The 15688-nt window shown below is 36.8% G+C and overlaps 1 protein-coding gene and 1 pseudogene across 2 annotated transcripts in view; one reads left to right on the forward strand and one right to left on the reverse strand.

Moving 5' to 3' along the window:
- The window catches only part of SNX3 (sorting nexin 3), a 43232-nt gene extending 27963 nt beyond the window's left edge, over positions 1 to 15269 (forward strand). The window contains exons 2-4 of one of the 2 annotated variants that reach the window (XM_036068910.2): positions 7114 to 7209; positions 12994 to 13118; positions 14498 to 15269. In XM_036068910.2, the coding sequence (XP_035924803.1) occupies positions 7114 to 7209; positions 12994 to 13118; positions 14498 to 14603 (327 nt within the window). In that variant the 3' untranslated portion in view covers positions 14604 to 15269. The remainder of the gene's footprint in view (positions 1 to 7113; positions 7210 to 12993; positions 13119 to 14497) is intronic. The other variant, XM_078054911.1, reaches the window with a different exon arrangement.
- Positions 942 to 1031, reverse strand: LOC118520755 (small nucleolar RNA U3; annotated as a pseudogene).
- Positions 15270 to 15688: the final 419 nt, after the last annotated feature.

Here is a 15688-nt window from a genome sequence, read left to right on the forward strand (position 1 = left end):
TGACTGCAGAAGGAATAGTATGACTACTATAAAGTTTTGTAAAACAAGATATTAAAAATCTTAAATTTGACTAAAATCTCATTTCTTTATCTGAAGCATTGAATGCTTTTTTTTTTTTTTTTTTAGGTTTTATTTATTTATTTGAGAGAGAGCACGAGCAGGGTGAGGGGCAGAGGGAGAAGCCGACTCCCTGCCAAGCAGGGAGCCTGACGCGGGGCTCCATCTTGGGACTCTGGGATCATGACCTGAGCCCAAGGCAGATGCCAAACCAACTGAGCCACCCAGGCGCCCCACATTGAATGCTTTTCATTTGTATTTTCTCTATTTTTCTATTCTCTTTTTCATTTATTTCCACTCTGATCTGTATTATTTCCTTTCTTCTGCTTGTTTTGTGTTTAGTTTGTTCTTCTAGTTTCCTAAGGTGGAAGTTTATTCATTTGAGATACTCATCTTTTTTAATGCAGACGTTTACAGCTATAAATTTCCATCTAAGCACTGGTTTAGCTGCTTGTTGGATGATCGTTTGAACCAATCAGACATGTTACAGTAATATTTTCCAAACTTGTGTGTTAATCACCTGGGGAACTTTTTTAAAAGGTTCATTCCCGGGGTGCTGGGTAGCTCAGTCATTTGAGCGTTGGATTCTTGATTCCAGCTCAGGTCATGATCTTGTGGTTGTGGAACTGAGCCCTGCGTCCTGCATCTGCACTGAGTGCAGAGTCTGCTTGTCCCTCTCCCTCCCCTCTACCTCTCCTTGAGCTTGCCCTCTCTCTTTTTCTCTAAAATAAGTAAAATATTGGGGTGCCTGGGTGGCTCAGTCGATTAAGCATTTGCCTTTGGCTCAGGTCATGATCCCAGAGTCCTGGAAATGAGCCCTGCATTGGGCTCCCCGCTCAGTGGGGAGTCTGCTTCTCCCTCTCCCTCTACCTGCCACTCCCCCTGCTTGTGGTCACGCAAGCTCGCGCTCTCTCTCTTTCTGTCAAATAAAATCTTTAACAAACTATAGAAATGATCCCTGAAAGTATAGTCTTCAAATAAAATCTTTAAAAAAAATAAGTAAAATCTTTAAAGGGTTCATTCCCCTAAAAACTGATTTAGTTGCTCTGAGGCAGGCCTCAAGACTGGTTTTTTTGTTTGTTTTTAAAGACTACCCAGATGGCTACCATCTGAAAACTTACCAAGCTATACCCTCGATGTTATTTGTTCACTTTTCTATGCTTATGTTATACTTCTATTTAAGAAATTGTTTCAAAGTACCTAGGTAATTCTGAAGCATCACTTGATTTAAGAACCACTCATATCTTTAATTTTAGTAGTGGGGGTAGGATATAGAGTAGAGATTTTGGTTTGTTTCTTTTTCTCTGACTTCTTAACATTGTGCCATGTATTTATTGATTTGATTTATTTGATCTGTTTGTTTATTTTAGAGAGAGTAGGGGGAAGGGGCACAGGGAGAGTTTTAAGAAGACTCTGCACTAAGCACCGAGCCCCACTAGGGGCTTGATCTCGTGACTCTGAGGTCACGATCTGAGCCAAAACCGAGAGTCAGATACTTAACCATCTGAGCCACCCAGGCATCCCCCCAAAAATGTTAATAAGTAGTGGTGACATATTAACTAGTATTTGGGTTGTAATAATTAAAAAGGCATATTTTGGAATGGTGAATAAAATCAGGTTTGTTTTTGTTGTTTTTTTTTTTAATTTTATTTATTTATTTGAGAGAGAGAGCATGAACAGGGGCAGAGGGAGAAGGAGAAGCAGACTCCCCGTGGAGCAGGGAGCCCGACTCAGGGCTTGATCCCAGGACCCTGGGATCATGACCTGAGCTGAAAGCAGATGCTTAACCGACTGAGCTACCCTGGTTCCCCAGTGGATAAAATGGTTTTTACAGACTTTATGAATTCTTGGCAACCTTCTTATCTTTTTTAGAGGCAGATAATTATAATTCTTTGCTTTTTAAATGTTAGTTTGAGCCATAGCCCTGACATAATTTTAAATTACTGTTAATACGGGATTTCTTATGTAGATCCTATGAATAGTTGATGTGTTTGTAGGAGCCTGTGTCTTTGCTTCAGATTTATAATGAAACATAGGTTGTACAACTTTCACAGTTACATGAATGCAATTGAAAAGACCAAGGTTACTCAAACTCACCTTCGGCATTTACTAATAATAGGTACCTATACAGATAGGTAAAGATTATGGCTTAGTTTATGGTTCTTGCCTGATGGACTTTAGTTTTACTTGTCTCTGATCTTGCCTGTCTCTGATCGCTGTTCCTCCAAATAAAAAATTGTCATTTTATACAAATGGCTGAGTTTGACACTTTTACCTATTAGGTAAAATAACAGTAGCTAGGCAGAAAATAGTGGCTTCTAGTTTATGCTCAGTCTGAGCAATTTAGAACAACTTCTAAAATTAAGGGGAAAATACTAATGTCAGGATGAGAGAATACTAAATGTTGCCTTTTAAAAGTTTCCAAAGTTTTGGTCATCTTAAATAAGTTAACCATATTTAAGTCTGATTTACATTTACTTTCAGAATTCACCACTTTATTTCTCTCTGGATAAGTCTATAAAGCAGTTTAAATGAAATCCAAAGTAAAACCTATAAGGAATTTTTGCTTTAATTTGCCTCAGTAGTCTGGCTCTTGTGCATATTCTTCAAGCGGATAAACCTTAGAAATGGCTAGAACCAACTGTTCTTTTTTTTTTTTTTTTAAGATATAATTGACATGGGACACCTGGCTGGCTCAGTCGGAAGAGTTAGTGACTCTTGATCTCCGGTTTGTGAGTTTGGGCCCCATGGTGGGTGTAGAGTTTATTTAACTAAATAAAACGTAAAAAAAAAAAAAAAAAGATATAATTGACATGTTACATTAGTTTCAGGTGTACAACATAATGATCCCATATTTGCATACTTTGTGAAATGATCACAGTAAGTCTAGTTAACATCTCCCACCATACATAGTTACAAAAAATTTTTCTTTCTTGTGATGAGAACAGAACCAACTGTACTTAATGCCCCTCATGCACAAACATATAGCTAATCTGTCCAGTTCTGTGGCTTCAACTTTTGTGGTAATTTCTCTGTGCTGTTTTTCTGTTTCAGAGTTTTTTTCCTGTTCAGAGATGTTTATTAACTCCTGGTGCTAACAGATACATACCTTAACCAGATACTCAGGGCACAGTTTAACCTTTTCAGTTTTCCCATGATCTGTGCTTTAGAATACTCAGCATGTAGCTCACACTATTCTCAACTATCTTCCTACAGTATGGCTTACTCCACGTGTTAAAAGAATACTGGCCAAATCCAGTATCAATTCCTTTGTGCTTTTATTACACAAATGGTATCATACTGTATATACTGTTCTGAAACTTTTTTTTTAAGATTTTATTTTTTTATGCAATCTCTACCCCCAACATGGGACTTGAATTCATTACCCTGAGATCAAGAGTCACATGCTCAAAAAAAAAAAGGTCACATGCTCTGAAACTTCTATTTAACACATCTCAGGCAGGCTTTCTGATCAGCCTATGGCTGAATTTTAGTTTGTAAAAGCTGTATGTTTCATTTTATGTTTGTAACAGTTTGTAGATTTTGTTTGTTTTATTATTACATGAACAATGCTTAAGTAAACTACATACCGATATATTTTTGTATATGTGGAAATATTTGTAGGATTAATTCCTAGTGGAATTGTTGGCTTAAAAGATAAATGCCTTTATTTATTGTTGTTATTACTATTTTTAGTTTCAGAGGTAGAATTTAATGATTCATCAGTTGCATATAACACCCAGTGCTCGGGGCGCCTGGGTGGCTCGGTCATTGGGCGTCTGCTTTTGGCTTGGGTCATAATCCTGGGGTCCTGGGATCGAGCCCCGCATCAGGCTCCTTGCTCAGCGGGAAGCCTGCTCCTCCCTCTCCCACTCCCCCTGCTTGTGTTCCCTCTCACTGTGTCTCTATCTGTCAAATAAATAAATAAATCTTCAAAAAAATAATAAAAAAATAAAAAAGTCATTTAAAACAAACAAAAAAACCACCCAGTGCTCATTCCATCAAGTGCCCTCCTTAATGCCCATCACCCAGTTACCCCATCCCCCACCCACCTCCCTCAAGCAACCCTCAGTTTGTTTCCTACAGTTAAGAGTCTCTTATGGTTTGCCTCCCTGTTTTCATCTTATTTTTAAGATACACACATTTAAAAGAGTGATAGATGTCACCAAAATGCCCTCCTTACAGGTTGTACCAGTTTTTACTACCATCAGCAGATTTTTCAAGTGTCTGTCTCTCTCTCTCCTCATCATCACTAGGTATTAAAATGTAATACCTGCCTGTCTGAGTGAAAATGGGATCTTACTGTTTTAACTAGCATTTCTTGTGTGAGTGAAGTTGAACATTATTGGCCGTTAGTCTTTCTGTGGTCTGCCTGTTTTGTCAGGTTATTCATCTTTATCCTTAATTGGTCTCGAAGTAAACATTTTAATAAAATTATCCCTTTGTTTTATGTTGCAAATATTTTGTCTACAATTTGTTCTTGGTCTTTCAACTTTTTTTTGGTTTATGGTATATGGTAGTTTTAACCACGTAAATTTAAATTTTTTGTATATTTATCCTTTAACCTCCCTAATATATTGTAAATTTCAAAAGGGTTAGGGCTCCATCTCAGGCATTATATTCCCCAACTTACCTAGTAGCACTAGCCCTTTTATAAATGTTCCCAAATTGTAAAAATAGTTGAATCCTCCTAAAACTGTAGTAAAAAAGTAATCATCCTTACTCTTCTCTATTTAGAAAACCAAAATGGAACATTTTATGAGGGTTAAATAAGTTGAAAGTGACCGATCAAGAGTTTATAATCAACAGAGCTTAAAGAAAACACCTCCACATTTTTTCATTTTTATTTTGATCAAGTTGAGTTGAAAGATGTTGGTGTTGATCAGGAGGAAGTTAACTGGCAAACTTGCCACTCCAAATGTAATGGGCAAATAATATTAAGAATTGCATGATGTGACTTTATCAAAACTTTAAAGCAGTCATCATGTAAAGAAAAATCATAGAGAGCAAACTAAATATAAGAATTTTCTTTAACTGTGACCCTTTTTTATATATAATCTATCATTATTAGCCAGTCATGGACTTTTTCTCCTTCCCACTCCCCTCTTATTAAAGTGAATCAGATATAATCATGATTGTGTCAAAAGTTCAAAAGGGAAAATGGAAGGTAAAATGAGCTGAATTGGCACTCTTCCCTCAACATTGTACCCGTAAGCTTGATATGTTGTTTCAGAGATTAACTTTATGGACTTCCGTACCCAGAAGTATGAAAATTCTTAGGGAACTCTTTTCACAAGCTTGATCTTAACATATTGAATAAAGAGAGCAGCTAATCCCTTTTGTAAAGTAATTTGAGAGGAGGGAATTCAAAATGTAAAATCTCACCTGCAGAAAACACTCAATTCTATAAAAGCCTTTCTATCTTTAGACACTTAGAAAGACTTAATATTTTAATGCGGAAGGGTGAACTTGGTTAAAAAGCCAATGGGTGAAATTAGAGAGAAATAATCCAGTGCTTTCTTTCTGGGAGTTATCATCCTGCTCCCCAGGGGACCTAATTTTATTCCCTGTGGGGAATGAGAATACCCTTCCGTACAGCAAGCCAGCATCTCTAAATATAAGCTTGACTTTTAGTATAATAAGAGTCTTGTTATGTGCAGTTTTGCTCTTAGTCATTAATACAATGAACAAATGTTGTGGTTACCTGGGAAAGAAAATTCAAGTGCTTTTAAACCTCTTGTGAGATTTGGTTTCATGCTTGAAACCTATTCAGTGTTATGCCCAATAGCATCTGTAGATTCCAAGCTATAAGGTATACAACACGGAGAAGTTAATACACTTTGGAAAAAATTGAGACCTACTACAAAATGGGTTTAAGACCCTGAATAAAAAGCTTTTCTTTTGCTGAATGACAATAACTTATCAGTGGCATTAAGTTTAACAAATGATTGATATTTTCTTAAGAGTAAGGTTTACGTGGTAGATGATGTCTCTTCTGGTGACGCTTACCTTTTTTCTTTTCAGCTGTAAAACAGTTTGCTGTTCTACAAGTGCAAAGACCAAATTAAAAACAAAATATAATCTAAGAGTATATAATATTAAATAACATTTTCAGTATGGTATGTATGGTATTAATTGCCATATAAACTTTGTGATATGTGCGCTTTAAATTCTATTCTTGATAATAAAATCATGGTGGTATACTGCTTCTGCTAATAGTCCTTAATCATAAACCATTTTAAAATGGGTTTGGTGGTGTATTTTCTCTTTTTATAGGGATCAGTAAAAGACAATAAAAATCTTTCTTGTTACTTTTAGAAGTTGACATAAGTGGTCCTTGCAGTCTTATAAAGAACAGTCTCCATTCCAACGTAACCCCAAAGTACTGGGCATTACGTTTTCAATTCTTAAAGTTGCCCTCAGCCTATAAAGCTGTGGATCTCTGAACCTGATCTAACGTGTATGACTGCTCATTTCCTGCTAGTAGTAACAGTGCAGACATTACACACTCTCCCTGCTAGTTTCTGGCATTTTTAGAAGAATATTAAGCATAATCCTTTATTCATTTCTTTCATTGTGAAACGTCTAATCTAGTCATAATAATAAAGTATTTTGTATATCATGTCAAAGTAGTTAAGGTCTCTTTCCCCTGTGAGCATTGTATGGTAAGGTGCTATCTCACCTGGATAGCAGTCAGAGCTAGCTTTATCTCACCCCTGTTCAGTTGACATTTCTACGGCTCACTGAAATGGAAAAAAATGGCCTTTATTTATGTAACTGACCACAGGCAGAATGACCTTACCTAAAGCCTATGTGCAGACATGCATTTTAAAAGTTGTACTCCAGTGTAAATAATATATTTGTTTAACGTTTAGCCAAGTTTTATTTTGTTAGAGGTAAAATGTCATCATAATAACTTTATGATTTTCTTATCTTAAGGTAACCAGACTTGCCATATTATCAGTTTGACAAACAGATTCCCCACCCCAGCCCTGTTTTTGAAGTCCCTGTCCCATGCTTCAACTTAGGAGTGATTTTTTTTTTTTTTAATTTCAGACAAATCTGCCTATTTTCAAGCTGAAGGAATCTACTGTTAGAAGAAGATACAGTGACTTTGAATGGCTGCGAAGTGAATTAGAAAGAGAGAGCAAGGTAAGAATTATTTGTAATGGGATTTTAAAGCCAAACACTCTGAATTTTATTTAATTAATTTATTTTTTAAAAGATTTATTTGTTTGACAGAGAGACACAGTGAGAGAGGGAACACAAGCAGGGGGAGTGGGAGAGGGAGAAGCAGGCTTCCCGTGGAGCAGGGAGCCCAATGCGGGGCTCAATCCCAGGACCCTGGGATCATGACCTGAGCCGAAGGCAGACGCTTAACGACTGAACCACCCAGGCGCCCCTAAACACTCTGGATTTTAATGTTTTAAGGACCTTTCAGAAGACTTATCTTGAATGAAGGGGGTAAAAGCAAGTATAATTTCTTTTTTCTAGTAGCTCAATTTTGTCTCACTTTATGGGAGATGGATGAAGTCTGTAATTTTTCCTTAGAACTTGTTCTTCTCTTGTCTACTTTAATGGCTCAATTGAGGCCTTTGCTGACTCACACTTGGATAACGCTTACTTCTCAGAAGTCTTTTGCTATTACTTCCTTTCCCTCATCTTCCTCTTCAGTCTTGCCCCCCCAACCCCACACCTTGCCAAGTTTCTCTTCCTCAGTACATCTCATATATCATTGTATTTGCAGTTTTTTTCTTTTACTGACTCATAATACATTTTTTCATCATCACACATGTATATATAACAAAAGCTTCGTAAACCAGTACTTACTCTGTGATAGTGCTGATACTCTTCAGCTTAGCTTTTTTAAATGATGGCCATGGTCTAATAGGTTACTACATGCAATTTAAAAACACTGTTGTATACCTTGGTGTAAGAGTCTTCTCTTAAAATTTAGTGGCTTTGGCTGCAAAAAAAAAAATCAAGGCAAGGCAAGGTCTCATTCTAATGTCCCTAATTTCAGCACTGTTTCAGAAGGACATCAGAAGTTGATATGTAGGAGCCCTGAAGTAAGTTAAGGCTAGCTTATGCTCATTTCTAAAGTCTGATAAGTTGAAATGGAAGGAAAACTTCCTTAACCAGATACTTGTGGCTGTATACAAGAGCAATATATTACACAAATCATAGTATTCCATTGAAATGTAAAGGAGTTTTGCTCAAAAGAATATAAAAGTATAGGGGTGCCTGGGTGGCTCAGGCGTTAAGCGTCTGCCTTCGGCTCGGGTTGTGATCCCAGGGTCCTGGGATCGAGCCCCACATCGGGCTCCCTGCTCCGCGGGATGCCTGCTTCTCCCTCTCCCACTCCCCCTTCTTGTGTTCCAGCTCTCGCTGTGTCTCTCTCTGTCAGATAACTAAATAAAATCTTTAAAAAAAAAAAAAATATTTTCAGCATGTACTGAGCACCTGCAGGCATCAGAGTTTGTCTTAAGGCTATAGTAATTAAAACAGTCAGGTATTGCTTTAGGGATAAGCAGATAGATTTAGCAGAATGTAATAGAACTTAGAAGCCTACTTGCATGTTTATTGGAAATTTAGTTTGTAACACAGATAACATAGTCAGTAGGGAGAATAATTTATATTCAGTAAATGGGGTTGAAACATTTGGCTGTCTATTTAGGAATAAAAATTTATAACTCACTGTGTATAAATTATAGATGGTTTGAAGTTGTAAATGTACAAAACTAGTTAGGAAAGTTTTGGGTAACGAAATTATTTATGATGGCAGGGAAGAAGTCCCAGCTTTATTGAGATATAATTGACAAATAACACTGTGTAAGTTTACGGCATTTGTTATATGTATATATTGTGAAATGATGACCACAATAAGCTTAGTTAATATATCCATCACCTCACGTAGGTTTGTTTTTGTTTTTGGTGGTGGTGAGAACATTTAAGATCTACTGTCTTAGCAACTTTTAAGTGTATAGTACAGTATTGTTAGCTATAGTCACCATGCTCTACATTAGATCCCCAGAACATTTTGTAACTGGAAGTTTGTGGCCTTTGACCAGCATCCTCCATTTCTCCCATCCCCCAACCCCTGGCAACCACTGATCTGCTACTCTCTGTTGCTAGGAGTTAGATTTTTTTAGGTCCCACACATAAGTGAGATCATACAGTATTTGTCTTTCTCTAACTTATGGGAAGAAGTGTCTTGATAGGTTTTGGGCTTTGCTTAACATAGCATGTGGTGCACACTAAACATTTGGGACATGTAGACATCACTTATGGAAAAAATAACGGCTTCATTGACATATATATAATTCACATGCCATAGAGTTCACCCATTTAAAGTAAAATTCATTGGTTCTTAGTATATTCACAAAGTTGTACAACAATCTCTACATTCAGTTTTAGAACATCTTAATCATTCCATAAAAGAAATCCCATACCCATTAGTAGTTACTACCAGTTTCTCCCTCAACCCCTCCTCACCCAGCCCTATACAACCACTAATTGACTTCTCTATGGATTTGCCTTTTCTGGACATTTCATTAAATAGCATAGAATATGTAGTCTTTTGTGTCTGGCTTCTTTCACTGAGGGTGTTTTTAACATTAATCACTAATTCATTTTTTTTTTCCTAATTCATTTCTTTTTGTTGCCAAATAATATTCTGTTGTATGGATATACATTTTATTTATCCATTCATCAGTTGTTAGACATTTGGGTTGTTTCTACTTTTTTACTATTGCAAATAATGCTGCTGTGAACATTTGTGTATAGGTTTGGTTTTTTTTTTTTGACATATGTTTTTATTTCTCTTGAGTATATATGTAGGAGTAGATTTCCTGGGTTCTCTATAACTGTTAAACTTTGAGGAACTCCCAGACTGTTTTCCAAAGCAGCTGTACCATTTTTACAGTCCCACCAATGGCTGAGAGTTCCACTTTTCTCCATATCCTTACCAACACTTACTATTATCTGTCTTTTTTTTTCTTTTAAGATTTATGTATGTATTTGAGAGAGCGAGTGTGTGCACACACAGCGGGGGAGGGTGCGTGGGGGGAGAGAGAATCTCAAGCAGGGTCCCTGCTGAGTGCAGAGCCCCACTCGGGGCTCAGTCCCACAACCCTGAGATCATGACCTGCCAACTGAGCCACCCAGGTGCCCCTACAATTATCTGTCTTTATTATAGCTGTCCTAGTATGTGTGAAGTGCAGTGTCATTGTGGTTTTGATTTTCATTTCCCTGAGGGCTGGTGATGTTGATCATCTTTCCAGGTACTTACTGGTCATTTATAGATCTTCTGTGGAGAAATACTTTTTTCAGATCCTTTGCCCCTTTAATAGAGTGTTTTGTCTTTTTATTTTTATTTATTTATTTATTTATTTATTTTTAAAGATTTTATTTATTTATTTGACAGAGAGAGACAGCGAGAGAGGGAACACAAGCAGGGGGAGTGGGAGAGGGAGAATCAGGCTTCCCGCTGAGCAGGGAGCCCGATGCGGGGCTCGATCCCAGGACCCTGGGATCATGACCTGAGCCGAAGGCAGATGCTTAACGACTGAGCCACCCAGGCGCCCTTGTCTTTTTATTATTGAGTTGTATCTAGAATATATAAAAACTCTTACAAGTCCCTTATCAGATACGTGATTTGCAAAAATCTCCCATTTGATGGATTGTTTTCACATAATGCTGTCCTTTGAAGCACAATACTTCACTTTTAGTAATAGACCAGTTAAATATCTGAAGGGTTTAACCTGTGTGAAAGTTGTACTTTATTACAGTATTGCTAAGAACAATCAAATATTTTTGTTTATATATTAATACTTTTAACCAAAATCTGTTATATGAGGCTAGAAAGTAGGTGGTATTTAGTGTTTACTGGTCATTATGGTGAAATCTTTTAGCTTTTAGTTTAGTATGCTTTTCTTTATTATGCTGGCCCAAATACCTTCCTGTCTACTTCTCACCCCCCATGTACACAAACATCTTTGGATTAATGACTGTTAAATTGGTAAGAACTCTAACTAGATCTTTTCAGACTGCTTAAGCAAAAGTAATTTGATGTTGGAGAGGATCTTTGGAATTGTAGCGGAACAAGCCACTCATGACTTTTGTTAGCTACGACCTGTTACCTACAACCTCACCATCCATTTCAGTGACTGTTTTGAATATTACGTTAGGAAGAATGTAACTCTGAAGATAACACGTAGTAATCTTAAGTTTCATGCTAAATTATGCCCTGAATTAATGGTGGTTATTTGTTTAGTACATTGGTTCTAGCTTCTTTTTTAATAATAGCTTTATACATACAGATGTTTTTCCCTGCCCATCAGATAGCCATTCTACTGGAGCTCAGTTAGTGGTCCTGATCTCTGCTTCTCAGTTGTAAGGTCCCTGCATGTTTTAACACTCAACTTCACAAATGCTAATGGAGGGTTTCGAAAATGCTAAGGCAGAGTTATGGAGATAAATCTTTAGATGTCTTAATCATTGGTCATCTGGGGAGAAGAGTAGATCTAGGAAGGATTTAGGAAGTTCATGTCTGGCATTTGGTTTTGTGTTTCTTTTTTGCTCTTATTTTGTTCTTTGCTATTCTGTATGAAGTTGTGTTGATCTTTCCTTTTTTTACCCGCTGGATTATTGTTTTAGGATAGAAACTGCATCAAGAGTTTAAAATTTTCAGAATACGTACAATTTTATTACTTGTGTTTACTATTTATATTTCTTCTTGTCTGAATTGTTTGCTTACACCTTTTCTCTGTTTTGTGTAAGATATGGGTCCAGCTAAGTGGTTAGTCATTTAACAGATATTTGAGCTTCTGTTGTGTGCCCAGCCTTTCTTAAAATAACCATAGGAAGCCTGACACAGGATCCTTATTTGAAGGCATTAATAGGATAAATTGGTGGCTTTCCACCAGGGGCAGTTTTGTCCCTCAGGAGACATTTGACAATGTCTGGAGAGTTTTTATTGTCACAACAAGGGGGTGCTCCTGGGTGCTACCCAGTCTAGTGGGTAGAGGCCTGGGATGCTGCTAAACATTCTACAGTGCACAAGAAAGCCCTCCCCACCCCACCCCTAAAGAATTATCTGGTTCAAAATGTTAATAGTGCCATGGTTGAGAAACCAAACTAACCTGTGAAATAAACAGCTATGTGCTATTTAACTCAAACAGATATTTGAGCTCCAGGTAATTCCTAGAAGAGAGATCAGTGTAAGTGGGCACTAGAGGACAGTTAGACTTTGAAGGGGAAAATTGGGATATTCCTATGTAGGAAGAAAGAAATGACAGGTCCTTGGGGAGAGAGAGGGTAATGGATGTGGGAGAAAGTTGACATGTTTCTTAGCCTAGAAAATGGAAGAGTGGTGACAGAATTGTTGATTATTTTATTCTTTAAATGCTGCTCGAACACAAGTAGGGAAGACTATATGCAGATGGTATGAGGTGGAGGAAATAGACCACAGAATTCTTATCTGCCCATGCTGGAGAGAATTTGTTAATACTTCATTTCTTGGTGTGATTGAAAGTTGATCTTGATCTCTGCAGTCTCCACCGTGAGAAAGCATTGTCTCCCCTAAGTGGCCTCCGGATTGTCTGGAGGCACCGCAGCCTTTATGGTTGCTCGAGTGTTCTCTTTGTACACTTGTGCCTCGACACGTTCAGCAGAAATGGTAATTAAGTTATGGGCCATGCCCTTGAGGAGCCTTGGTCTGCTGGGCTCTTCTGCATTTTGGTTATCTTGCCTCCAAACACTGAATCTTTTTTCAGTGTGTTTTTACTGATTTTCTTTTATATTTAGACTGGTTTACAGTTTAAATATAAAAGAGTGGCTGTCCTAGGGAACACATACTTTGTTTTCACGTTGTGCTGTCTAATTTTCACAGCCCAGTCAGCATCTTCAAGAACTTTCTTTCCTGTATTTTTTCAGGTTGTAGTCCCCCCGCTCCCTGGAAAAGCATTTTTGCGTCAGCTTCCTTTTAGAGGAGATGATGGAATATTTGATGACAATTTTATTGAAGAAAGGAAGCAAGGGCTGGAGCAGTTTATAAACAAGTAAGTACTTTCTGTACCTCGAGGTGTAAGAGGGAATAGTGTTCCGAGACGACTTCAGGTGAATACTAGTAATTTAGGTATTAAGCTAAATGGTAACACTACTTTTCTTTTTGGCCATTTCCTAACTAACTTTTTGTACCATTTAAATAAAGTAGAAGTATATAACAAGTTGAAGATCATGTGATAAATATTAACACACTTGAGTGATTAAAATGAGTATCTTTGTGTTGACCTAAGTTTTGTATTTGTTTTTCATGGTTAATTTATGCAAATTACATTTAAAATTGCAGCATTTAAAAAATACAGTTTTACTTATGATTTTTTCTCATTTAAGGTATGTTCTAGCGTGAACAATAAAACTTACAGTACACTTGCAATCATTTTGTTTGATTGCAGATGGAGGTTATTATCAGCATGTCTTGTGTAAAGGTACACATTTAAAATTTTCATGGCAAAATGTATTTTTTCAACATGTAAGAAGACCTGAGATTGTTTTACTTTAGAAACTCTTAAAGCAAAATTTCTAGCTTTTAATTTTACTCCTTTTGAAATATAGCCATTTTTAGAAACCAAAGTAATAGAATTATGCCAGGAAAAGGGGTCGCTATAATTCTGCATTGGCCTTAAATTTAACCAAATAAGGTCAAATACTGGAGAATAATGGTTGTGTGAGCTTAGTATTACTCAACACTTCAGTTTTTATCTAGTAATAAAGACTGAAGATCTGTGAGTGGTTAAACAGGAGGGAAAGTTGTACAAAGCCTTTAACTTTTAGTTATCTGCTATAGCACGTTAACCTTCGTTGTCTTACGAACATGTTTTCCTTTGGGAGAAAGCCGTGCCGGCAGAGGTGTTTTTTAAATTCAGAAATAGAAGTCTGGTTACCCATTTTCATCTTATGTTTAGTCTGCAATGGAAACCTTTAAAGCAAGCAAAAAGAAGAAGAAAATGGACACTTACGCCTCTTTCTTAGTATTTTGAGCTTTTATTGAACTTCAGTATATTTCTAATTCTGATCCTGTGTCTTTTCCTTCTTTAAAATGGGTTCTTAGAATTAATGACAGGTTTCACTTTGAACATTAAAATTCATTTAGGTTTCTTGTGAATATACCAGTTAATATATAAAGAAGTTAATTGGGTACATTTTCTAGAAGCAGTGCAAAGCTAGCGATTAAATGTTTTCTAAATGACCTAGTGAGCCAAAGGAAAGGAAATATCTACCATTCGTTGATAGAGCATAGCCTCGTGAGCAGTCCAGAATAACACTTACTATGATGCTAAATCGTACGTGCTTTTTAACCTTAGAATATATGTGTTTGACCCCCAGCCCCACTTTTGAAAAATACTGTTGGACTAAGTTTGTATTTTTTAATTCCTAGGGTCGCTGGTCATCCTCTGGCACAGAATGAACGTTGTCTTCACATGTTTTTACAGGATGAAATCATAGATAAAAGCTATACTCCATCTAAAATAAGACATGCCTGAAATTTGGTGAGAAGGGGCAAAAACAAAACAAAAAACAAAAAAAACCCTTTCCGTGACTATTATTCATATGCACCAGTGAAGAAGTTCTAACTTTTAGCATGCTGCACAGAAACTGGTATAACATGCCTTCAGTATACTAACATTCATATGCTCGGTTTTGTTTTGTTTTGTTTTGGCAGTTGACAAGAAGTTAATTTGCTTTAGTGAAAATCCCTCATTCCAGCCTTTCTATATAAATAGCTCTTCCTTGCTGTTTTATTGTGGTACCCACCATCGCCTCACAGACCTGTTACTCCAGCATAACCCACAGTGTCCTAACTAAAGTTACTGACTTGGTCTTATCTGCACAGTTTTTGTGTCCTGTTTGCTTCTTGAATCTGATTAACTAGAATATTTCTCTTACTCCTTTTTAATATGTGATGTCCCTTGACCTAATTTATGTGTAGAAGCACTACACCATTGGTTTCCAGTCCCCCATGTGTTAAGATACACACTTGTGTGCAGAAAGTCTCTCCCTTCAGGCTTGTAATACCTTTCACGTGGAAGATCAATGAGGGAAATCTTTATATTCTGTATAAAAACAAAATCAAATTTATATACTAAAATCATTTGTCTAAAAATTTAAGTTGTTTTCAAATAAAAATAAAAAAGCATTTCTGATGTGCACTAATTGTGTTGTCCCCGGCTGCTTTTCCCCCTTTCTGGCTGTCCTGCTTAACTCACTGTTGAGAGGGATTATTTACGAATTATATACTTCTCATTCCTGTAACTCCATTCCTCTTAAACAGTGGTGCTATCAAATAGGCTACCACCCTTTGAATTGGGGTATTTTCTTTTATACAACAAAAAAAGTGATGTACTAAAAGAAGCATTCCTTAAAGCTTACTGAGTTGTTATGAAGCACTTTGTGTATTTGAAAAATGCTTTATAATCTCAAGTCATTCTTAAAAGGCCTTTTAAGATAAGTCAGTACCGTGACTCCTGTTTTGCAGAGGAATTTTTTTCCTAGTTCATCTGAGTGACTTGTTTAAACACACTTAGGAAGGGTATAATAACCCTTTTCTGGGTCAGCAGATTCATGCTTT

This window comes from Halichoerus grypus, chromosome 9 (assembly GCF_964656455.1).
Source record: "Halichoerus grypus chromosome 9, mHalGry1.hap1.1, whole genome shotgun sequence".
NCBI classification, from domain to species: Eukaryota; Metazoa; Chordata; class Mammalia; order Carnivora; family Phocidae; genus Halichoerus; species Halichoerus grypus.